This window comes from Peromyscus eremicus, chromosome 3, assembly GCF_949786415.1.
Source record: "Peromyscus eremicus chromosome 3, PerEre_H2_v1, whole genome shotgun sequence".
Taxonomy (NCBI): domain Eukaryota; kingdom Metazoa; phylum Chordata; class Mammalia; order Rodentia; family Cricetidae; genus Peromyscus; species Peromyscus eremicus.
This window is the reverse complement of record NC_081418.1, coordinates 141,455,535-141,482,433: the sequence shown is the minus strand read 5'-3', so window position 1 is coordinate 141,482,433 and position 26,899 is coordinate 141,455,535. Positions and strand designations below refer to the sequence as shown.

General features: G+C 36.2%; 2 protein-coding genes across 2 annotated transcripts; both read left to right on the top strand.

Moving 5' to 3' along the window:
* Window positions 1–623: 623 nt before the first annotated feature.
* Window positions 624–3,467, top strand: LOC131906550 (taste receptor type 2 member 123-like). The gene is given in 3 exon segments (XM_059257162.1): window positions 624–645; window positions 2,355–2,707; window positions 2,892–3,467. Coding segments are annotated over 3 exon segments (951 nt in total).
* A 6,623-nt stretch (window positions 3,468–10,090) lies between these two features.
* LOC131906549 (taste receptor type 2 member 116-like) lies at window positions 10,091–11,068 on the top strand. Its single transcript, XM_059257161.1, has one exon. It carries the CDS (start codon window positions 10,091–10,093, stop codon window positions 11,066–11,068), a length of 978 nt encoding a protein of 325 aa, XP_059113144.1.
* The last annotated feature ends 15,831 nt before the right edge of the window (window positions 11,069–26,899 follow it).

The window sequence follows — 26,899 nt, the reverse complement described above, 5'->3', positions numbered from 1 at the left end:
TAATGAATTTGGATGTTATTTTATATTTTCTGTTATTTTACGAATTTTATACTTTTTGATAATAAAATTATTGTGTAATTAATATTTTGAATTAGCATTTTATGAACTGTAAAACTTGGTGCAGAGTGCTAGAGATGCAGCTCTGAGTGTGTGCTTAGCATGCATGAAGTTCTGGCTTCAATATATGGGGCTAAAAAATCCCCCAAACACAATCAAAACACTTGCTAACTCAAGTGATACAGCCTATATGAAGCAGTGAAGTGTTTTGCTTTTCTTAGAAACCCATGGTAATTGTGATTAGGTTCTTGAGATCAACAAAATTAGGAGCTTGGAGAAGGAAGTGAAGTCATTGGAGGTGTGCCTTCAGAGGAGATATTAGGTCTACAGCTGAGCTCTAGAGATATTAGGTCTACAGCTGTGCTCTCTCACTCGCTACTTTGTTGCCTCTTGACAGCTGCAGTTCTGATCCATTGCGGCCAGGCTGTTCTGCCTTACCAGAGAACACAAAACAGTGGAGCCAAGTGATCATGAGTGGAAACCTACAGACTGCGAGCCAAAACTTCCTTCTTGTTAAGTAAATTAACTCAAGTGTTTTAAAGTACTGACAGAGAGCTAATAGGGGAATGTTCCGTCTCTATGTTGATGGTAGGTCTATTTCAATTTTTACTTTTTCCTTAAAATTTGCCCATCTTGGCCTGATTTCATTCTCAATATATCTCTACCCTAACTGTAGTTTACTTGTCAGTTTTTAAAATATATAGGACTCACTTTTTGCATAGTACATTTTTAGGAGACCATAGGGAATATACAGTCAGTCTTCACAATAAATTCTCCAGGTTTCCCTGGAGAGTATATGAGAATTAAGAGACTTGGTTTTTTTGCATGCTAGGATATGATATATTATTTTCTTTAGTTTAAAAACTTCTTACATAAGGATGACTGTACCATGATTTTTACTTCACATCTTTCCAAGGCTGTGTAGCATGCTTCCTTTGCCATGTTGCCCAAAGGGATGGTTACAGAGCAGATGTAGTAGGTAAGGAAAGGTAGATAGAAAACTTTGAGTCTTTGGTGCTAATAAAGGAATCAACCAACTGAACAGGATGAGGTAAGACTAAGGAGGATTCTTTCTGTTCAGAGGAACTCATTTACCTTAATAACACCTCCAGGAACTACATAAAAGTACCTCATTCCTACACATGGAAGAATATTCCCTAAGATTGCTGAATATTTGCACTGAATACATGTGATGGTACCTTGGAATTCTGTGTAAAGCAGCGTAAAAAACAAAACAAAACTACAAGGGAAGCTGTGCCTTGGGGAAACAGGTTTATAATATCAGCTACTTGTATAGTTCAGGTTCAAATCCTGTTTGAATGTAGAATGACTTTGAAGCCAGACTAAGCAACTCAGTGACACTTTTTTCACATTAAAAAGTAAAAAAGGTGGCTAGAGATATAGCTTGTCAGCAAAAACAATTATCTGGCATGAGTAAGGTTCTGGATTATTAGTTCTGTAACAAATAAAATAAGTACAGAAAATCATCATATTACTAAGCATGAGCTAGATACATGGTCATTGAATCAGTGAGAACTTTTGTTGGAATGGAAATAGAAGAGGGCTGGGTTTCAATAAATATGTGCTTATGCTTGTGTGTCATGTCTGTGTGTGTGTATGATTGCCCTTGTGACTTATGTAAAATAAAATGACTAGTATAGTCCTGTGACATGAACATAGCAGCAGTGATCTATGAAGAGATTTTTATACAATTTGGGTACTATGTATGAAGAATTTTTGACCAACGTCTACATAGATTTACATATGTTTATGTGTGTATATATAATAACATTTCTGTTCATTTATTTAACTGAAATCTACATAAATCATCATCTTAGGGAATACATATACCATTTCATATTCTTTTAAGTAACTATATAAATTGTATTTTTTACTATTGTACAGAATTCACGTTATGTTACTAAAATGTGTAGATGAGGCAAAAAAAAATAATGAAAATAAATGAGCCTTTGCTTGTATGTTAGCAGATGAGAATTCAACATTTCACTCAACTACAGAAAATTCCAAAGTGCTGCATGTAAGGCATGCAACATCTGGATGAAGCATAGCTGGGCTCTTTGGGAAGAAAAAAAACAAGATTTTCATGGAGGAATTATGAACCAAATCCTGGGAAATTTAGATATTTCCTAGTCAGTATTATTTACATGGAATTTTAAAGAATGAATATTTTGAATTTTTAATAACCAATATACACAGCTTTTTAAACACAGCAGTGATATTATAAATTGAAACATTCTCACAGACAATGAACAACAGCCTGTAGTTTGCTTCTTCAGTCACCTTATTTATGGAAATAGTAACTGGAACCTTAGGAAATGGACTTGTAGCACTGGTGAATATTATGGAGTGGGTGAAAAGAGGAAAGATCTTTTCAGTGGATCAGATCCTCACTGCTCTGGCCTTTACCAGACTCAGTTTGGTGTGGTCTGTGCTCATTTGTATATTGGTATCTGTACTGTGCCCACATTTGTTTATGACTTCAGAAATGATCATAGTGACTGAAATTATCTGGATAGTGAATAACCATTTCAGCATCTTGCTTGCTACGTGCCTCAGTGTCTTTTATTTCCTCAAGGTAGCATTTTTTTCTAATTCTTTTTTTCTTTACCTAAAGTAGAGAGTTAAAAAGGTGGTTTTAGCTGGGCGGTGGTGGCACACGCCTTTAATCCTAGCACTCGGGAGGCAGAGCCAGGCAGATCTCTGTGAGTTCGAGGCCAGCCTGGGCTACCAAGTGAGTTCCAGGAAAGGCGCAAAGCTACACAGAGAAACCCTGTCTCGAAAAACAAAAAAACAAAACAAACAAACAAAAAAAGGTGGTTTTAGCCACATTACTGGTATCTCTGATCCTTTTGACTTTAAACATTGTAGTTAAACTGGCATGTATTCATTTATGGATTGATTCCCATGAAGGAAGCATGTTTGATAGTTTGAGAAACTTTACACAATTTCTCAGAGCTCTCTTGTTCACCAACTCATCCCATGTTTTCTTACCCACAAACTCCATGTTTATGTTCATACCCTTCATTGTGTCCCTGGAAGCTTTTCTTCTGCTCATCTTTTCCTTATGGAAGCATCTCAGGAAGATACAACTCAGTGCCAAAAGACCCAGAGATGCCAGCACCTTGGCCCACATGAAAGCCTTGCAAACTGGGCTTTCCTCCCTGCTGCTATATGCAACATATTTACTTTTTATTGTTGTAGGAATTTCGAGCCTTGGATCGGTGGAGGAAGCAGTGACCATTTTCTTTGAGTACTCTTCTGGATTAGCTTTTCCTACAAGCCACTCATTTGTCTTGATTCTGGGAAACAGAAAGCTGAGACGAGCCACCCTTTCTGTGCTGTGGTGGCTGAGATGCCAGTCCAAAGATATGGATACCTCGGGTCCCTAGTAAATTCTAGGGTTCATTATGTAAATTCTTGAGGATGATCGATCAGTTCATAAAAACAGGTGGTCTGAAGAGGAAATGCAAAAAATGGGGCTCTTTGGGGTGGTAAACACAGGGGAAGGTGGGAGGAGGGTAAAGGGGAATAGCTGTATACAAGTGATCTCATAGGGTGGTGAGTAAAGGAGGGAAGGAAGAGGGAAGTGAATGCAGGAGGAGGAGGAGGAGCTAGATTAATAAAAAATAACCCTATGGAGGTCTGAAAAAGTCACAAAGAATCATACCATTGTTTACTTAAGAAAACCTATAATTCAGTATACATACATGCATACATACATACATATATACATACGTGTGTGCAATATATATATATATATGAGAGAGAGAGAGAGAGAGAGAGTAGTTTAAATGAACTTTCTCATCTGGGCAGACAACACTTCATCTGAGAGCCAAAGACATTACATGGACTCAACAGACTATACTTGTGAATATATATGCATATGCAAATACATGCATGCAATAACAACTGATGAAACAGAGGTCACAAATTTGAAGGGAGAGGGGAGGGGTATACATGAGGTTTTGGAGGAGGAAAGGGAAGGGAGAAATGTAATTAAAATAAAATCCCAAAGCCGCCGGGCAGTGGTGGCGCACGCCTTTAATCCCAGCACTCAGGAGGCAGAGCCAGGTGGATCTCTGTGAGTTCGAGGCCAGCCTGGGCTACCAAGTGAGTTCCAGAAAGGGGCAAAGCTACACAGAGAAACCTTGTCTCGAAAAAAACCAAAAAAAAAATCCCAAAGCCAAACAAACAGAAAGAGTAGATTAGAAGCATATTATGAATAATCATGCAATCCAGTTCAGTCACATCCAAAAATAGTGAGTTTTGTGGGGAACAATTCATTTGAAATACATTACACCCTTTGCAATACAATTATGTGTATCACCAAATCAAAATACTTAATACAGAATATGATCCTTAACAGTAGCAAAGTTACAGTTATGAAGTAGCAATGAAAATAATTTTATGGTTGGGGGTCACCACAACATGTGGAACTGTATTAAAGGAATGCAGCATTAGGAAGGTTGAGAACTGCTGTTCTAGTGTCTCCCAAGATCACTTCCAGTGATTCAGGTAGGAAGGGTTGAGGATCAAGAATGAGTAACCACTGGAATTCCAGGTCAGAGTCATCCTTCTAGTAGGGCACATTAATAATCTCATTATCATTGCCATAGACCTTCCTATTGTTGTAGTGTTCTGCCTCTTCCACTGCTTTGGTACCAGGACAAGTTTAGCTGAACTCTAAGATGGATGTGGGATGTTTATATTATGCCTGGAGAAAACACACACACACACACACACACACACACACACACACACACACACAAACACACAAACACACTACAGCAGCCCAATATGAAAATTTTAATATAGAAGCTGTGACAAAAAAATGTTACATTAGAAGTGTGAAATAATTAATACTACTGAAAATTCAAATAATATGAATACATAAGAAAATAATTTAACAATTTCAGAATAATGAGTTTATGTTGTTTATTTATTTATTTGTCTTGTGTTTTAGAGACAGGAGTCTCACTGTGTAGCCTTGGTTGGCCTGGAACTTACTGTGTAGACTAAATTGGGTGTGAACTCATAGTGATATGCCTGCCCCTGCCTGATGGGGTAATGTCTTTCTGTATGCTGTATATATGTTTTGCTCTGATTGATTGATAAATAAAGCCATTGGCCTATGGCAAGTCAGATTAGAGGCAGGTGGGAAATTCAAAGAGAGAGACAGGAAGAAGACGGGGTGGGGGGATGCCAGCAATCCACCCAAGGAGCAACATGTAATGGGATGCAGTAAAGCCATGAAACTTGTGGTGATACATAGATGATACATAGATTAATAGTTATGGGCTAATTTAAGATATAAGAGCTAGCTACCAAAAGGCTTGAGCCATGGCTACGCAGTTATATTTAATATAAGCTTCTGTGTGTTTACTTGGAGGACGTGAGTGGGAGGGATTTGTCCTGACCGCCAGCAGACCAGGACACAGGAAAACTTATGGCTACACCTGCCTGCCCCTGCCTGCCAGTTGCTGGAATTAAAGGTGTGCACCACTTTGCCTGGCTGTGACTGTTATTTGAATAATCCATCTATATTCCTACTTTCAAATTAAGAATTTGCAGAACATATTTATCATTACTAGGTAAATGTGAATTGTTGCTTATGCAGGAGGAGATGGGAATGGGGGGTGGGCTGAGGGGAGGGAGGAGAGGTGGGGGTGGGAGGGGGGAGAACAAGGGAATCCATGACTGAGATGTAAAATTAAATTAAATTATATAAAATAATAAAAAATATTTCTTTTTTTGTGATTATAATTACATAATTTCCTCCTTCTTTTCTCCCTCCAAATCCTCCCTTTCCCCTCTTTTAAATTAATGGTTCCCTTTTTCTTTAATTGTTGTTACATATGTGTACACATGCATGGGTATGTGTGTGTGCATGTGTGTGCGTGTGTGCGTGCATGTGTGTGTGTGTGTGTGTGTGTGTGTGTGTGTGTTTGTGTTATATCCTACTCAGACTGTATAATGTTATTTGTATGTATGTTTTCAGGGCTTACCATTTGGTATTGGATAACCAAGTACTATGTTCTTCCCTGGAGAAGACCATTTCTCCAACTTTTATCATTCCTTGGTTGTCTGTAGCTGTTTGTCTGGGCATAAGGCTTTGTGAAATTTTACCCATCCATGTGAGCATGATTAGTAGTGTTTTCCTTGTTCAAATCATGTTTAGGCAACCATGTTGATAAGACTTTATGGGTATAGCTTCTGATATCCCTAGGAGATACAATCTCACAGTAAACACATTGTTTCTCTGACTGTTGTAATCTTTTTCCTCTTCTTTCTGTAATGATCCCTGAATTCAGGTTCTGGAGTGTTTTGTAGATGTGTAAATTGGGACTGGGCTCCACAACTCTACACTTTCATTGGTTGTGGTTTTCTATAATGGTCTATGTCAGTTGAAAAAAGAATTTTTCTTCATGAGGGGTAAGTACTTGCCTGGTTATGTGTCAGAAATAAAAGATAAATTCATGAAATTAGTAAAATCATTACCATAGTTAGATTAAGATGTTGAGAAACAGAAAAAAGAATTCTATGTGTAATATTAAATCTTTAGTAAAAGAGAATGATATATATATTAGAATATATGTTTGTTTATTTGCATAAAACCATTCTTCAAATTGTAGAGTGTGTCCTTGGAATAGATTTTCTTGCTCTTCTAGTATCATTAATTCATTTCTTTATTCAATTAGTAAATATAAATGCACATTGAATATCTTTTATGTGTGTTTTTGGAGAAATTTTCATAAAATTTGGAATCTATGAAATGAAAAATGAGTCTGTAATATGTTAGTATGAGAAGACATTTGTGTGTGACTATAATGTATATTCTTCACAATATTTTAATATCTTAATGCATATGGTGGTATTTTATTTGTACTGAAATGTGATATTATTTGTATGTAATAAATAAAGTTGCGGAGGTCAGAGCTAATAGCAAGCCATAGTAGAAGTCTGGCAGTGGTAGCACACAGCCTGACAGGCAGATCTCTGTGTGTTCAAGGATACCACCAGCATAGAGACACATGCCTTTAATCTCAATACCAACCATAGAAGACCTGAAGGTCTGTATAAATAGACAGTGACGAGGAGGTCATGTGGTTGGGTTTACAACCAATGAGAAGGCAGAACAAAAAGTCAATAAAAAGACAGACACACAAAAAATAGGTCTCTTTCTGAGGGGAAGGACAACAGCGACAGCGAGGAGTAAGAAGGTGGTCTTGGTCTTAGCTCTTGGCTGCTGCTCTGACCTCTTGGGCTTTTAACTCTACATTTGGCTCTGTGTTTCTTATTTAATAAGACAGTTACATCTACACTCACATGCATATAAAGTAGATTTTCATGTAAAGAACCTTAAATAAATCCTTTTGCTTTCTTTACCTTTAGTTCAATTATAAGTCACTAATATAGGAGTCTTCTTCTTGGTAGGCAATACATCATCAGTCTTACAGTGCTTTTGATTCAGGTACCACATCTGTTACTTGTGTTATGATGATAATGAATGTCTAGGTCACTTTTCAGGGTTTTGAAAGCTTATTTTGATGAAAACACTGGTTCTTCACTGAGGCCCATGCCATAACTCACAGCCTGGGTCCTGTAACATTGACTAGCAGTGGTGGTGAGGGAAAGTAGAAAGGTCTGACACGTGTACAGAAAAGCCGGGGTCAGGTGGGGTGTGTGCATTCTGACCGGGAGACAACTACCACCACATCCACATGGCATGTTAGTGTGTTCATTATTTACCATACAGGGGAGGGGTTCTCAGTCTTGGTAGGAAGTCTCTGTAGGTGAGCAGTCTCAGGCTGTGTACATGCACACAGTACATGCACATGTAACTTAAGGGGTAGCTTAAGTTACATCTGTACTTACTAGTCACACTGAGACTCCCAAGGAAACCTTTGCCATCCATCTGAGCCTTATTTGGGAAAAGTGTTGCCATTCCCAGGGGCTGAGGTTTGGAGTACTTGGGGTGACTGTGCCCAAGGTCAACAATGCACATTTTCTCAGGACTTCACTCTCTCAGGGTTCCTCCAATCCCTATATGTCTGGAGATGTTCCCAAAGTGACTGGAACACATTACAAAGGCTTGTTATATTTGGGGATCATAGAAAGTAGTGGTTGGCTTATTCATTTGATTACTAATCTTTGGTGTAGTTGATATATGAAACTTCTTGTGAATGAATAATTGAACGAGAAGTCCATGCACCTTCTAAACACACCTACATATGACACTGACTTGTAAATGGCTGAAGACACTTCTGTCTGAGGAAATGCAAGTTGTTACTTTTTCACATGACCTGGAAAGAAAACTGTCTTCCTTCAGGAGTTGCTATTCAGGTGGAGCCTAAATGCAGTGTTTCCAGTTCAGAATCAAAGGGCTCACTAAAGGCCTTCAATGCTCAGTGTATCCTCAATAGAGACTTGAGATGAAAATTCCAGGAGTCTGCCATCTCAATATCTATTCTACAGGACCCAACAGAAGGGTTGTCTACATTTCTTTTGTACTTTTCTGGAGTTCATTTTTGGCACATTGAAGGAGCCAAGTTAAAGAAGGCTTCTTGCTTTCACATGGATGAAAATTTTGTGTATCTACTTTTTAGTATTTTTGTGAAATTTCGCTCATGCTTCCCTTCTGTACTGTCTCCCTGTGCCTTTCCAATAATTTAAGATAAATTAATCTTATATACTTTCCTTATAAGTGATTACCTAAGCACATCTATGGAAATGGGTATGGCTAATTATAGCTCACAATCTTTCTCTGTGTCTCTCTCATTTTTTCAAAATTAATCTTGCTTCAGGGACCTGAGGAATGGGTCACCCATACACAGTTGAATAACTATAATACATATTTTCCTGCCATCTTGTTATTTACTGTTTATATTGCATTATTGGACCTTTGCTTATGGATTACCTATTGAGGAGGAAGGTCTCACTAATGCTACTTGCCTCACATTTTGTGAGGCCATGTATATTCATGTACCTTGGTGTCTGTTAGTAAAGATAACTGAACTGATGTTGGAACAGTAGAGGAAAGGTGGATAAAACTGTAGGTTTTTGGTGTCTATGGAGAAATGTATCCTATGAGATAAGGGGTGACAGAAAAGGAGAAGAAATCTTGTTAGGTATATAGACTCATTCACCTTAGTGATTGCTTCCCAGTACTACAAGGATATTCATACATATCTTCGCATGCAGTCATACACTTGTTCAATTTTACACAATGTTTGCAATCAATGTTCAATGATTTACACTTACTAGCATTTTTTAAACAGTAGCATCTTAAAAATTATCAGAGTGCCATGCATGAGTTACATGAAATCATAAATGCTACATATCAGAAAAAAATATGCTAATAATAATGGGCTTTGGATTCAAGTGTGTATGGATATTGGCATATTTTATATCAATCAAATAATGAATACATATTTTCTCAGTATTGAACTTTTGACAAATGGATGATTTTTTTCATATTATTGGATTGTGGACTGTTTGCTAGAAGTGATTTGCATACTGTACACAGATCTGGAACATTGCTGATTCAAGATGTTTAAAGATATGTGGTATGAAGGAATTTCTAGTCACAAGTTAGGATTTTTGCTGCCTTGTACATAGGATAGAATTTTTATGTGTTTTACACAATACTCATTACCAGATTAATATTTAAGAGAAAATGAGCAAAATTATGCAAATAAATATATCTCTGTTTTTATCTTAGCACGTGAGGGATCAGTTTTTCCTTCATCAAAATTTACATGTCTCTAGGCTACTGTGTGTAAGGTATACCACATCTGGATTGAGCTCAGTACAGGTGTCTAGGAAAATACAAGGCTTTTATGATGGAAAGTATGAAGTCATTAGCAAGGTTTCATGGCTTGTTTGGTATTAGACTTGCAAGTTGTTTAAGGAAACATGCTATAGGGTTTTGAGAATTGAATATGCACATTTTAGTAGTGTGTGTTAACAAATCTCAAACAGTGACAATAGAAATTGGAGCATTCACCGGGAGATGAGTGGTGCTCTACAGAACACATTTACAGTCATTCTGAATGTGGAATTTATAACTGGCAACTTTGGGAATGGATTCATAGCAGTGGTGAACATCATGGACCTGGTCAAGAGAAGGAAGATCTCTTCAGTGGATCAGATCCTTACTGCTCTGGCCATCTGCAGAATCATGCTACTGTGGTTAGTATTACTGAACTGGTGGCTGTCTATGTTTTATCCAAGGAGATGGATAAATGAAAGAATGTTTGTGGTAATATACAGCATCTTGACAGCATTCAACCAGTTTAGTCTCTGGTTAACTACAAGTCTCAGCATCTTTTGCTTTTTCAAGATAGCAAACTTTTACAACACGATTTTCCTTTATTTTAAGGTCAGAGTTAAAAAAGTGGTGACAGTGACATTGTTTGGGTCTTTGTTTCTCTTGTGTTTAAATGTTATAGTTATTAATGTACCTGAGAACATCTTTACCACTGAGTATAAGGTAAATATGTCTTACAGCTTGACTTTGAATAAGACACAGCTTTCTGGGCTATGGTTTTTATTTGCCAACACCATGTTTGCCTTCATACCCTTTGCTGTGTCCCTGGTCGCTTTCCTCCTGCTCATCTTCTCCTTGTGTAAACATCTGAGGAAGATGCAGCACAGTGTCCAAGGATGCAGAGATGCCAGCACCACGGCCCACATCAGAGCCTTGCAGACAGTGATCGCCTCCCTCCTCCTGTACGCCATCTTCTTTCTGTCTCTGGTTGCTAATATTTGGGGTTCTCTGATTCTGGAGAAAAAGATGCTGGTTTTGTTCACACAGGCTGCAAAACTTGCTTTTCCCTCGGTGCACCCCTGTGTCCTGATTCTGGGAAATACTAAGCTGAGAAAGGCTTTTCTCTCTGTGCTGCTGTGGCTGAGGTGCAGGCACAAAGACAGGGACCCTGGGGTGCATGGAACCAAGGCTTATTTGTGTGGATTATCCTGCACCCCTTAGAGGAAAATTGGATCACAAGAAATTCTTGTACTTAAATTTATTCAGTTTCTGAATTTCATAAAAATTTATGTTATCTTTTTAACTTGCAAAAGAGTGTTTTGAATAAATGTCATCTAAGCATACTATAGCCTTTGTAGAATATATAAATCAGGTATGTTAATATCAAGATGCTAATACTGTATAAATGCAGATTGCTTGAATGGAAGAAATAATTATAACAAACATTAATTTTATACCAGCTAATTTCTTTTAAACATCTCAGAATAAGAAATCTAAATATAGGAAATGTTTTTACACATGTTCCTTAAAGTAGAACTTTGTAATTTTATATAGCATGCTGGTTAGTTTTTGTTAACTTGTCACAAGCTTGGGTCATCTGGAAAGAAGACACTTTAACTGAGAAAATACCTCTGTCGAACTGGGCAGTAAGCAAGTCTGTAGAATATTTTCTTAGTTGATGGGGTTGATATAGGTAGGTCCAATTAATTATGAGCAGTGCCATCCCTGGGATGGTGTTTCTGGGTTGTATAAAAAAGCAAGCTGAGCAAGCCACGGAGAACAAGCCATTAAGATGTGTTCTTCCATGGCCTTCCATGGCATCAGTTTCTGCCTCCAGGTTGCTGCCTTCATTTCCTGCCCTGATTTCCATTTATGATTGACTATAAACAATAAGCTATAATAGATCCTTTCAGTACCAAATAGCTTTTGGTCATAGTGTCTATCACATCATTAGAAAGCAAACTAGGACATACATTTAAGGTGTACTTTTATAGAGGAACTGTTAGTAAATATTATATAAGAATTGATATATAAGTTATGAATTACTAGAAATTAAATATACTGTCCATTATTTAAAACATCAGATTCAACTTACAAATTTCAAAATGCATTATGACACCATGCACCTCCATTTTACTAGGTTCAAAAACAACCAGATGGTCTTAGGAAAAGAAATTTAGAGTAAGGTGTAAGTGACCATCATTAAATAAAATGTGTGTTTTATATGCTTACATGTTGTTGGTATTAATTAAATAACACAAATGAGAGGTAAATAAAATCATTAAATGAAGTTATAATGAAAGTAAGATGTTTGCAAATAATTTAAGTGCAAGAGGGATATGCAGAAGGAAGTGTTGTATATATTCTGTGTACAATGCTGTTTAAATTTTTAGGGAGAAGATAGACACTATACTTTAGAAATGAAGATTCTTTTGTAATTAATCAATTAAAAAATTATTTCAACATGCTCTTTTCTTTGTTGTTTTGGTATGATTCTCTCTTCTTTCCCCTTATGTAATGTTTTCATTTATTCATTTGTTAAAAAAATAAAATGTCAAAAATCATGTCTATTTTTATGTTTTTGGTCAGAGTTTGCAGTTTAAGTAGAAACAGGTGACATAAAACAAAATGCACAAGTGGAGCTTAGTGTATTTCTAATCCATAGTAAAACGTACAGAGCAGGGGCTCACGGAAGCTCTTCACTGTGAGTGCAGTGCCTGCTAGGGATTCAGTGTGTGTTCTATAAACCTGACCACCCTCTCTGGGCGGCTGAAGTCTTTGTTGATATCATACTTTCTACCTGAAGAGCCTCCCCATCTTGGTTCTGATACCATCTTTTACTTTGTATTCTTCAGTTTTCTTCATACTTTATCTATATATCTGTCCCTTCCTTACATGTAGAGCATTTGTCAGAAATTCAAAATATACCATCTATACACATTTTGTTAATCATTGTTATTTAGGGGTTAGATGATGGGTCAGAAGGTTACTTTGGAATAAGGCAATCTGTCTCTGTAGTCTCTGAAGTTTATGTTACGTGCATCCATGCCATCTTTGCTTGTTCTCCTTAAATCTGTTTGACTGATCCTCGTTCACACTTTAGCTATTTATTATAAAGATTAATGTTTGTGTCATGATGCTCATTTGCCATCTTGTTCAGGTGATAGTGTAGCAGGTCCTAGTATGCAAGTGAGAAGGAAGTATAAAGAAGAATTCTTCCTGTGTTGGTGAGTTATTGACCTAATTGGCGGCTTCATGGGGCTATAGACAGATTTTTTTTTAACCTGTGAAGAACATTCTATAAATTAACTAAACACTTCATTTAATGCTGTATAATGTGAATTTGGATGTATTCAACGCCTTATCAAGTATCCTGGTAACAAGGATATGCTTAATCCAGTCTTATAACAGTGAAACACTGAAGGAAAAGAGAAGGGGTATGGAGTCTAGCAAATATGATTATACACAAGTTTATCTGTATGGATGCACTTACTTGTAAAAAGTATTTACTTTTTAGGTAAATAATTATCCTCAGTATATAGAGTTGAAATAATGACATTCATGATATTTTTCGAAAATAGCTTTAACACTTCTCAGGAACTCTATGAGATAATATGTGCATATATGTCTATATATAACTAAATTGAAATTTTTGTAAGTCCTTATTGCTTCAGAAATTTTATATATCAACTTATATATTTATGATAAACTTCTTCTGCTAGAATTTATTACTGCTTATAATTTCCACTTGTAAGAATTTAAAACATGCAAATAAATGTATCTTCATTTTCATGTTAGCACATGAGAGTACCTTGTATCCTTCTACAGCTATGAAAGATACTAGGCTATCATGGTTGAGGCACAGGATGTTCAGATGAAACTCATCTGGGTTGTCTTGGGAAAAAGCAAGATTCATATGAAGAGGATAATAAATCTAGTCTTTAGATAATTTTGAGGATTCCATGTTTGTTATTGTGTTCATAAGATTTTAAAGTTTTAATTTCATAATAAATTTTAAAGATTTGAATTTTCATAATAAATTTTCAACATGAAAATTTTATATTTTTGAATTTTAAGTTATCAAATATATTTGGTATTTTATTTGTTTATTTTTTTCTTTTATTTTTTGGTTTCTCTTGACAGGTGTAACAGCCCTGGTAGTCCTGGCACTTGATTTGTAGACCAGTGTTGTCTCAAATTCAGAGTATCACCTGCCTCTGCCTCTCAGGTGTAGGTATGTGGTGAGTGGAAAATGCACATGAAATCTCTAAAACAAAAAGAATAAAACATACCCAAAAGGAATAGACAGCAAAAAAAAAAATGAAAAACTTAATACTGAAATAAATAAAATAGACAAAAATGTACAAAGCATCAATGAAACAAAGAATTGGCTCTGGGGAATGTTGGAAATATGTGGCAATTGTATGTAATGGAATATTTTCAGTATTATTGGACATAAGAAAGTATAAATTATGCTACTTGTACAGAAATAGATGGAACTTGAGGTCATCATGTTAAGAGAAATAAACCAGACTCCAAATGAAAAATATCAAATATATTCTTTCATATTTAGAATTTAGATTTAAAAATAAAGGGCATAAAAGTAGAAGAGAGGCTTTCTGTGGGCCTCTCTAGCACTTTGCTTCTTCCTATTCTCATGTGGACTTCATTTACCCTGGTCTCCTATTCCTTGTTCTCCCTCTGTGTTGTTGATCCAGCTGAGATCTCCCGCTCCCCCAAGCTCTCTTTCCCTCGACCCTCGCCCTTCACTACCCCCACTCATGTCCAGGCTGTTCATGTAGATCTCATTCCATTTCTCTGTCATCGGGTGATCCTTGTGTCTTTCTTGGGGTCCTGTTTTCCAGGTAGCCTCCCTGGTGATGTGAGTAGCAGTCCAGTCATCCTTGTTCCACATCTAGTAATCTCCTATGAGTGAGTACATACCATGTTTGTCTTTCTGAGTCTGGGATACCTCACTCAGGATGATTTTTTCTAGATCCATCCATTTGTCTGCAAACCTCATGATGTCATTGTTTTTCTCTGCTGAGTAGTATTCCATTGTGTATATGTACCACATTTTGTTTATCCATTCTTCAGTTGAAGGGCATCTAGGTTGTTTCCATGTTTTGGCTATTACAAACAATGCTGATATGAACATAGCTGAACAAATGCTCTTGTGGTGTGGTTGAGCATTCCTTGGGTATATGCCCAAGATACCCCCACAACAGACTGCTGGCAATGGTCGAGATACAGCCCAAACTGACCTACTCTGGTGATGGGATGGCCAAACACCCTAATTGTTGTGCTAAAAACCTCATCCAACTACTGAGGGATCTGGATGCAGAGATCCATGGCTAGGCCCGAGGTGGATCTCTAGGAGTCCAATTATCGAGAATGAGGAGGGTTTATATGAGCGAGAATTGTTGAGACCAAGGTTGGATAAAGCACAGGGACAAATAGCCAAATGAATGGAAACACATGAACTATGAACCAATGGCTGAGGGGTTCCCAACTGGATCAGACCCTCTGAATGGGTGAGACAGTTGATTGGCTTGATCTGTTTGGGAGGCACCCAGGCAGTGGGACCGGGGCCTGTGCTCATTGCATGAGTCGGCTGTTTGAAACCTGGGGCCTATGCAGGGTCGCTTGGCTCGGCCTGGGAGGAGGGGACTGGACCTACCTGGACTGAGTCTACCAGGTTGATCTCAGTCCACGGGGGAGGCTTTGCCCTGGAGGAGGTGGGAATGGGGGGTGGGCTGGGGGGAAGGTGAGGGGGGCCGGAGGGGGAAGAACAAGGGAATCCGTGGCTGATATGTAGAACTGAATAGTATTGCAAAATAAAAATAAAAAAATTAAAAAAAAAAAGTAGAAGAGAGGCTATGTAGGTGGGAAAAGAGGACCAGTTTCATGAAGGAGAGGTTCAAGAGAAGGTGATGAGTGATGAACACTGGCAAGAAGAGTAAAATGCAGGTATGATGCTGCCAAAATAAAATCCAGTATCTTGTATGCTATCATAATTAGTGAAACATGAATTCGTAGCTGTCACCACTTAGATATGATATAAACAAACTTAAGTGATTTAAATGTTCACTGTGTTTGACATATTTAGTTCTAAAATTTTACTAGCATATATCTATGATAGATTAGTTCAAATTAGGCAAATACACAAGGCTGAATTACAAAACAATGAAAGAATGTTTGCATGCTTTCAATGCATCTCTTTATTTGTGTGCTTTCAAATGAGAGTTGATCTTTTGTTTCATAACATCAAGTATGTAAAATTGCAACCAATGGAAGGGTCAATTTACAAAATTTTAATTGTTTTGAAAAAATTTGTTTTGTGATATTTTTTTCTGAGAGAATATGAACAAATATATTTTCACTCCGGATAGCTCAATTATAACATATCAGCAAAAATTCAACCCTGGGTGGTACTGTTAAATCAATGACTTCAATCAGGGTTAATTATGGGGACATGGATAACTTGCCAAAGAAGAGATCTCTCCCCACAGCAATAGTTAACCACACATACATCCGTGTATAGAGAGTGGTTTTATATGCCACCTCATAGTCTACCTTATATGCCATTTCATGAGTAGTCTCATATGCCACCTCATGATGTTCAAGGGCCTTCTACCCTTCTAAGAGGGAATGTTAGTGGATTCAATCTTCTAAGATTCTTGTGTGGGTAATCACAGATGACCCTGGCCATTTTATACCTATAATACAGAGTTCTGTTATATTCTACCCTTTCTTCTGGCTCCTATATTCCTTCTCTTATCTGCATGCCCTCATTCATAATGTTCCTTGAGCCATAAAGATGGTGATAAATATATTATGTTCCCCTATGTAGTGTTCAGCATTAAGCACTGTGCCAAAACAGAAATAACTTATCATTTTAACTGGTTATGCATCTCACATGGTTGACAACAATAATGCATTATAAAACATGTTTTTGGAAAACAATTTATGAGATACAACATGTCCAATTAGCAAAATAATGTAAGTAGCTTCCCTGTTAGGACATAAGACTTCTCTGGTAACACCTTTTCCTTTTTGTTCTGGTATACTAGTTAATTTTCCAGTTGCTTGATAAAATGCCTTGACAAGAGCAACTTAAGGAAGAAAGACTTTATTTTAACTCTCAGACCATCATGATGGAGAAGTTCTGGCAGAAAGCACTTGAGGTCATTGGTCACATTGTATCCATCTTAAAGAAGGAAATAGTGATAAATATTTTGCTCAGTTCCATTTCTCCTGTGTAAATACAATCAGGAATCTTATTCCACTGAATGGTGTCACCCACAGTGGGCAGTTTTTCCTACCTCAATGAAACTAATCAAGATGATTCTCAATAGTCATGCCCAGAAATCTTCGAATGTGATTCTAAATCTTATCACATTGTATATTGAGATTAACTACCACAGTAGGAATCTACATATGTTTCTTTCTATGTATGATTAAAAAAAATCTCACATTTTAAATCTATTTATGTACATCCAGGTACCTATGCTTATTACATGGCTTAGTTATTATAAAAGGTACTGAAATAATCAAAGATGTGTACATAATATATCCAGAATAAAAAATGAATGTATAATAGATTGATTATATGCCAACACAATTTTTAGAATTCTTTGGGAAACCTTTGTATTGATATGCATAGCCGTGTTACCAATTTATATTTGCACCAATAGTATGTAAAGTCCATTATCTTCAATATCCTTGCCTCCATAGTGTAGCAGGAAGCTTAGAGAGTCTTATTAATAAAATCAAACCTGGGGCCAGTTATTGGGGTGAAATGCTGGAAGATCAGAGAGACAGAACAAGCCACAGCTAACCTCACCTGGCCAACTCTCAGCTGGTCTTGTTTCCTCAGACTGGAAGCCTCTGTGTCCTCATATCCGAATGGCTCTCAGCTGAACTGTGCTGCTAGAAGCCTGAAAGCTTAACCAGCCAAATGCTTAACCAGCCAAATGCTGCTAGTTTCTGGTCCTCACGCCTTATATACCTTTCTGCCTTCTACCATGACTCCCTGGGATTAAAGGCTTGCTTTCTGGGATTAAAGGCGTGAGTCACCATACTTGGCTGTATCCTTGAACAGATGGATTTCTGCCTCTGGAATGAAAGGATTAAAGGCATGTGCTACCACTGCCTATCCTCTATGTTTAATATTGTGGCTGTTCTGTCTCTGACCCCAGATAAGTTTATTAGGGTGCACAATATTTTGGGGAACACAATACCACCACACCATAGTTTTGTTATTTGTATGGTTTTGTTTTGTATTACTTTTGAGACACAGTCTGGATTTCACTCCAGATCCCAGGTGCTTGGATTGTAGTGTATGTTACCAAGTCCTTGGTATTTCCTATTCTTGATGCTAGATATTCTGACTGGGATGAGATGGAATCCTAGTGATGCTTTCACTTACATTTCCCTGGTCATTCAATATGTAAAACATTTTTTTCAAGTGACCAAGAATTCATACATCCTTTCTAGCAGAGGGCAAAAAGTGCTTATGCACAAAGATAAGAACTAGAGAAGCCAAGAAAGTTAAGATCTCAGGTATCCTTCAAGGACAGAGATGTTTAACCTGCCCTGGAATGCTGGGAATGGATATAGTTTACAATCTGATGATCCTTTGCTATCTGATGAGCCAGTCTCTGCCTGTATTTTCAGGAAGTTATGGTTTATTTATCACAGACCCTTTCCCCCTAAACCTTGAGCATTCCTACTAGGCTATAAAACTCATCCTTACAAAAGATGTCACTTGTGCTTTATAACAGCCTACGTGACTTCTATGTAATCTTTTGTCCATGTCAAATCCTGACTCTCGGAGAGATTCTGTTTACCTCAGTCATTCTCCCTAGACCCTTGTCTTGAGCATTGCATCTATGTCAACAAGAACCCATTTTAAAGATGAAGCCATAAGTATGTTGTAAAGAACTTCAATGTAAACCTATCTTAAGCTTTGTTGTACTTATGAGGCTGAGTTAAATGTTACCTGAAAACGTTTTCTTTTGCAAAATTTGCCATGCTTAAACATGGCAAAAATAAATGAGCTGACATCAGACTCCAAGAAGTTTGGCCCAGCACTGGTTATGTAAATTGAGCTGAACCAAATTTCATTCTTTCCTCACCCAGATTGTTTTCTCTGCTGGCTGTAAAACCTGCAAGGACCTCCCCCCACTTTCAGATTATTTTAATTAAATAATTAATACTTAAAATTATGTGAACTTGAGAATACTTAAGCAAAACTCTCAATATAAGAACTATTTGAAACTATTAACACTGACTGAAAAGCTGAAGTGAGCAAAGGGATATTTAAATCTAGGTGACAGTACTGAAACATATTTTAGTTTTGGAGATTATGGACAATATGGACAATAAATTCTTAAATCCATGAGGTACAAGTACATGTGCACAACCCCCCCCCCCCCACACACACATACAGATACACAGACACGTATTCATTAACTTAGGGACAAGTTAGATATAGGTATTAGTTTTCAAGATCATGTTTTAATGAATATTTATGCCTCTGGTATTTCCTAGAAGTGTATTTAATATGAGTATTATTTGGGTTACTTTGTATATAAATTCTTGCATGGCACTCAATGAGTATATATTGGTGAGGATTCTAAATAAAATCAAAGTTCATCAATTGATATGGACATTCTTTGTATGATTTGTTTGTTGAGTTCTAAAATTTTACTAACAAAACAAAAACATGGAGAAGTTAAATAAGGAACAAAATTGGAAACATTGAAATGGAATGTTTATTCATTTGCATGCTAGCAAGTGAGAATGTAGCTTCAATCTAACATCAGTTCTGCAAAGTATACTAGGAAATTATAGACACAAAATTATATAAGACATTTAAGAAGTTGCAATTTTCTATAAACATAAAATTGAGTTCATGCACAATCACACTGTAGTACCATTAAGCTTGGCATTGGATTGGAAGAAAAACTTACCACATAGCCTCTAGTCAAGGACAAACAGACTCCCTTCAGTTCAGTAAAGAATGACAAGTGACATTAGGCTGGTCTTTGTTTTTGTTCCTTCCCTTCTTTTTATTGTCATATATAATGAATTTATTAGAAAGGACTATCCCTATCATAATAATGACAGAATTTCTCATTGGAAGCTCTGTCAGCATCTTAATAGCACTGATGAGCTTAATTGTCATCTAGAGAAGAAAGATTTCCTCAGACGATTCAATTCTAATGCTCTTGCCGTCTCTAGAATTTGTTTGCTCTTATCCATATTAATGAATTGACATGTAAAGGTGCTTAATATATATTTATATATAGTGAGCAAGTAAGATTCATTGGTCTCATTGCTTGAAGTGTAATCAACCATTTTACTAGCTGGCTTGAAACTATACTTAGTGTATTTTATTTTCTTAAGATAGCCATTTTTTCCAGCTTTCTATTTCTTTACTTCAAGAGAAAAGTTGAGAATGATCTTCTTATGTCACTCTGGGAAATTGCTGGTTTTAGTTCCTAATTTTGTGGTATCGAATATAAATGTGACTGTGTGGGGAAGTGAGATTGAAGGAAACCTGACTTGCAAGACCAAACAGAAGGAAATTGTAAGCCTTTCCAATGTAAATATATTCATGCTGGTAAACATAATGTCTTCATTATATTACTGACCTATGTTCTGCTGTTGATCTACACACTGTACAAGCATCTAAGGAATGTGAAAATCCCCAGGAAGAAATGCAAAGATCCCATCACTGTGGTTCACATGAAGGCTTTGCAAATGGTGGTCTGCTTTCTCCAGTTACATGCCACATACTCTTTGTCTGTGATCATATCTTGATGGAATTATCACAGGCCATCTAATTTCCTAATATTATTATTTTTCCAGACTACTGTAATGGTCTACCCTTTAAACCATTCATGTCTTCTATCTTGGAAAAAATAAGATGAAGCAGGCCTTTCTGTTTGTTCTGTGATAGGTGGGACAACGGTTGAAAAAGAAAAAAAGAAGTCTTCAAGTTCTTAGAGCAACAACAAGCATGTGATGTGTCTTCTAGCAATAATCAAATGGATAGTCTATAGAATCAGTGGATAGACTAACAGTATTTACTTTCTGATATTTCCAGAGTATATATTTAAATAACTTACAAATATATTTAAATAACTTACAAATCTATTTAAATAACTTACAAGTCTATTTCTAAAATGTCTTTTTCAAGTTACTAAATAAAAAGATATGTGCATGTATGGACAATTTAAGAAGGGTTGTAAATAATATGCCCTTAGTCACTTTTTCCCTATGACAACCAAATTATACAAAGCATTGTGGGAAAAAAATCAGAATATGGAAGGCAAGTATTTTTTACCTGTGTGATATGTTACCTTCCACCTGAATTTTATATTGTCTACCTTTATGTTACATATAAAACTGTACTTTGGGAACTTTCTTAGCTTTCTTCAGAAAATGTACTGAGGTACTTTAAATTGTATTTTGCAATACATATGTGTATGAATGTATATCTAAATCCAGTGTACTAGCCATCATTAGATGGTAGGATGTTTAAAATTCAAATTATTATTGAATATATATATATATACATATATATATATATATACATACATATATGATTAAAGTAGACTTTATTTATTCAAAACTTGTATTTCACTTATAGTAGGAAGTAAAGAAGAACCTTATTATAAAATTCAAGAGTGATAAAAATAGACTAAATTTAGTATCTATATGCCATAAGTAGTATGAATGCATATTAGATTTAATACAAGCAGCTGAACAGCTTGGAAAGATGTTGCTATTATAGTGTGATGGAGAAAGAAATGCCACAACTATGACTGACTCTAATGTTCTTATATGTTTTCACAGAGACAAGTGATTGATTTATTTGTACTCCTTTTCCTTTTAGAAATCGAGGTTCTATTTTAGTTGTTTTAGGTTGTTGTGGTTTTAAACCTTGTTAAGACCTCTGAATTGTCAAACATACCCTTCATTTTTACATTCTTAAAAATGTTTTAACATAAAAACAAGACAAAACTCTCTATTTCAAATGTAAAAGAGTGATGAAGTGCAGAAATTGCTATACATAATTCATAAACTAATCTGTAACCAATGAAATATAATCTATGAAATCAATGTGATAATTACTGGGAATTTCTTAAAACTGGTTTCTTAAAGTCTCATTTAAAATGGGAAATGAGAGGAATATCATAATAGAACCATTACAAGCAATTGGTAGTCTATGAGAGAAATTACAAATAGGCCAATTTCTCTTATGAACATAGATGCAAAAATTCTCAATAAAATACTTGCAAATTGAATCCAAGAACAAATCAAAAAGATCACCCACTATTATCAAGTAGGCTTCATCCAGCAGATACAGAGACAATTCAACACATGTAAATTGATAAATATAATCCACCTCATAAACAGACTGAAAAAAAAAACATGATCATCTCATTAGCTGCAGAAAAATCTTTTGACTATAAATACAGCACCTTTCATGATAAAAGTCCTGGAGAGACTAAGGATACAAGGGGCATACAGCAATATAATAAAGATGATTTATTATTATGTCAAGTCCACTGACATCATCAATCTATACAGGGTGAAATTAAAAGCACTAAAATCAGGAACAAGACAAGGATAGGATGTCCACTCTTTCCATATGTATTCAATATAATACTTGAAGCCTTAGAACAATGAGACAACTGAAAGAGTTAAAAGGGATAGAAATAGGAAAGGCAGAAAAAAAGCATCCTTTTTTTCAGATGATACATACATGACTCTAAAATCTCTACCAGGAAACTCCTACAAATGATAAATACTTTCAGAAGAAGTATCATGATATAAATTAACACACAAAAATCAGCAGTCTTCCTATATACAAACAACAAACAGCCTGAGAAAAAATCATGGAAACAATACCTTTCACAACAACCTTAAAAATAAAATAGCTTGGGGTAACTCTAACCAAACTTTAGACATTGAAGAGGATATGAGAAGAAAGAAGGTCATTGATCAGCAGGATTAATATACTGAAAAGGACCATCATACCAAAAGCAATCTTCTCGCATAATCCATATCAAAATGTCAACACAATTTTTCAAAGAATTGATAGGAAAATTTTCACCTTCATATGGAAACAAACAAACAAACAAACAAACAAACAAACATCCCAGGGTAGTAAAAAAAATCCTGGATAACCATCCCCTATCACAAATTATACTATTGAGTTATCATAATTAAAACAGCATGGTATTGGCATAAAAACAAACTTATTGACCAATGGAATTAAATTGAAGATCCATACATAAGTCATCACACTTAGGAATATCTGATCATTGATTATGATGCCAGAAATACATACTTGAAAAAACACATTTTTAATGAATAGTGCTGGTCACAATGAATGGCAGCATGTAGAAGAGTTCAAATATCTATCACTCTGCACAAAACTCATCTCCTATTGGGTCAAAAGCCTCAACATAAAACAAGGTACACTGAACCTAATGGTGAATGGTCTTTAATTCATTGGTATAGGAAAAGGTTTTCTGACAGAAAACAGAAAATCTGACAGAACACAGGCATTAAGATCAACAATTAATAAATGGTACCTCATGAAACTGAAAAGCTTCTGTGTGGCAAAGGACACCATCATTTGGAGAAAGTGCCAGGCTACAGAATGGGCAAAAATTTTGTCAACTACACATTTGATAGAAGCCCACTATCTAAAATATATAAAGAACACATAAAATTGAACATTAAGAATAAATAATGCAATTAAAAAATAGGATATAGCTCTAAACAGAGTTCTCAAGATACAAAACACAAATAGATGAGAAACACTTATAGAAATATTCAGCATCCTTGGTCATTAGGGAAATGTAAATCAAAATCACTTTGAGACTTCATCTTACACCAGTCAGAATGGCAAAGATCAATAAAACAAATGACAATTCATGCATACAGGAATGTCATGTAAGGGGACCATTCATCTATTGTTGATGGGAAAACAAACTTGTATGGCCACTATGGAATTCATTGTGATGTTCCTCAGGAAGTTTGGAATAGATCAAGCTTAAGGTCCAGCTATACCACTCTTGGGAACACCCAAAGGATTCTATTCTGTGCTACAGAGACACTTGACCACTCATGTTCATTGCTTTTCTATTCATAATAGACAGAAATTGGAAATAACTTAGATGTCTGTCAACAGAAGAATGGATAATGAAAATGTGGTACATATATACAACAGAATATTAGTTAATTAGGAAAAAATGAAGCATGAAATTCACATATAAATGGGTTTAGTTAGAAAAAATCATCTGGGGGTAATGAAGAACCAAAAGAAAAATATGGTATGAATTCTCTTATATGTGGATGTTAACTTTTAAGCCTTAAGTAGGGATGCCACTATCTGTATAACCACAGAGGTTAGTAGTAGAGTAAGAGACTAAGGAGGAAGGAAGGATTTCCTGAGGAAGAGGAATTAGAATATAGTTATGGAGAGACTGGGCATCAGGAAAGTGCGATAGGAAGATTAAACAGGGAGGGGGATAAGGGGGATGAATACAAGGATAGTCAGCTAAAACTAAGGGCCATTTGAAGGGACATATAAAAACCCATTGGACCTGGAAGTGTTATGAAAGAAACCTATGTGGAGTCACCAAATAACTGGGAGACAAAGCCCAAACTAGACATCTCTTGCCACCAAATGAAACTCCAGTTCAAAAAATAGATTATATTTGATTTTTTGTTCAAAGGGGTCCCATGGAAACCCACAAACAACTCAGTTGCCATTGCCTCTGAATTCAACGCTCAGCCCCTAACTCAGGAACTGATCTTTTACTTTGTTTTCTAGCTGTAATTTTTGGTAATTATCCCCTTTGGTATCCTCAGCTTATGTAGAAGATTCTTTGCCTAGGTGTGTGGATTAATGTCAGGGTCTTCAATTCAATTCCATTGATCCACATGTCAGTTTTTATGCCAATACCAAGCTGTTTTTATTACTATAGCTCTATAGTAGAGCTTGAGGTCAGAAATGCTGATGCTTCCAGATGTTACTTTATTGTACAGGATTGCTTTAGCTATCCTGGGTTTTTTGTTTTTCCATATGAAGTGAGTATCTTTCCAGGTCTGTGAAGAATTGTGTTGGAATTTTGATAGGTATTGCATTGAATTTGTAGATTGCTTTTGGTAAGATTGGCATTTTTACTATGTTAATCCTACCTATCCATGAGCATGGGAGATCTTTCCATTTTCTGATATCTTCTTCAATTTCTTTCTCCAGAGATTTAAAGTTCTTGTTATACAGGTTTTTAACTTACTTAGTTAGAGTTACTCCAAGGTATTTAATATTATTTGTGGCTATTTCATAGAGTGATATTTCTCTGATTTCTTTCTCAGCCTGATTATCATTTGTATATAGGAGAGGTACTATTTTTTTTTTAGTTAATCTTGTATCTTGACACATTACTGAAGGTGTTTATCAGCACGAGGAGTTCCCTGGTAGAATTTTTGAGGTCACTGATGTATACTATCATATCATCTGCAAATAGCCAAAGTTTGATTTCTTCCTTTCCAATTTGTATCCCCTTGATCTCCTTTTGTTGTCCTGTTGCTCTAGCTAGAACTTTGAGTACTATATTGAATAGATATTGGGAGAGTGAATAGCCTTGTCTTGTTCCTAAGTTTAATGGAATTTCTTTGAGTTTCTCTATATTTAATTTGATGTTGGCTGTTGGCTTGGTATAAATTGCCTTTATTATGTTCAGGTATATTCTTTGTATTCATGATCTCTCCAAGACCATTATCATGAATGAATGTTGAATTTTGTCAAAGATTTTTTCAGCAATAGTGGAGAGGTACCTGAACTGGCTTACCACAGTAATCTGATTGTGAATACCCTAACTGTCATCATAGAGCTTTTCCCCAGTAACTGATAGAAGCAGATGCAGGGATCCACAGCCAAGCACCAGGTTGAACTCCAGGAGTCCAGTCAAAGAAAGAGAAGAGGGATTCTATGAGCAAGAGGCATCAAGATCATGATGGGAAAACCTACAGAGACAACCAAACCAAGCTAGTGGGAACTCATGAACTTTAGACCAACAGCTGTGGAGCCTCCATGGACTGGACTAGGACCTCTGTATAAGCGAGACAGTTATGCAGCTTGATTTGCTTAGGGGGGTCCTGTAGAAGTAACCATCTTATTCAATAAGAAACACAGAACCAATACAAAGAAGAAAGCCAAGAGGACAGAACTAAGAGCTAAATCCTTACCATTCCTCTTGTGGTGGTCCTACCTCTCCGAAAGAGACCTACTTCCTGTGGGTCTGTCTTTATAAAGACTTTCTGTTCTGCCTTCTCATTGGTTGTAAACCCAACCACATGACCTCCTAGTCACTGCCTGTCTGTACAGACCTCCAGGTCTTCTATGATTGGTATTGAGATTAAAGGCATGTTTCTCTAATGGTGGATGTATCCTTGAACACACAGAGATCTACCTAGCTCTGCCTACCAAGTGCTGGGATTAAAGGCGTGTGCCACCACCACCCAGCTTTTGCTCTGGCTTGCTAATAGCTCTGACACCTGGGCAACTTTATTTATTAACATACAAATAAAATCACATTTCAGTATAAATAAAATATCACCATATTTCCCCTTTTCTATTTTAATAAAAAGAAAAAAGGAAAAAGGTTATGACTAACATAAGAAAAACTATATACAAAAGTACAATAACTATATACAATATATACAAGTAATAAATACCTAAACAATGTCTAGTCCATTTGTATTTGACAAATTCAGAGAAAATAATTCCATTATCTATCCTATTTTGGTAAGTCCAAAATGTACCTAATTCACTTTCCATCCTAACTAATCTTCAACTATAACTAACTAATCTTCAACTCCCTCAGAGATCCAAGAAGGAAAATAATATTACCTAGTAAAAAATAAAAACAGGAAGTGCATGCAAGCAGCTTCCAAAAAAATTGTCAGTTGACAGAAACAGCGAGCTGCCTGGACAGTCACCTGAGGTTCTCCGCAGTG

Bases quoted from the DNA above. Each gene is read 5' to 3' on its own strand.
- LOC131906549 (XM_059257161.1), top strand. From the start codon at position 10,091: ATGAGTGGTGCTCTACAGAACACATTTACAGTCATTCTGAATGTGGAA.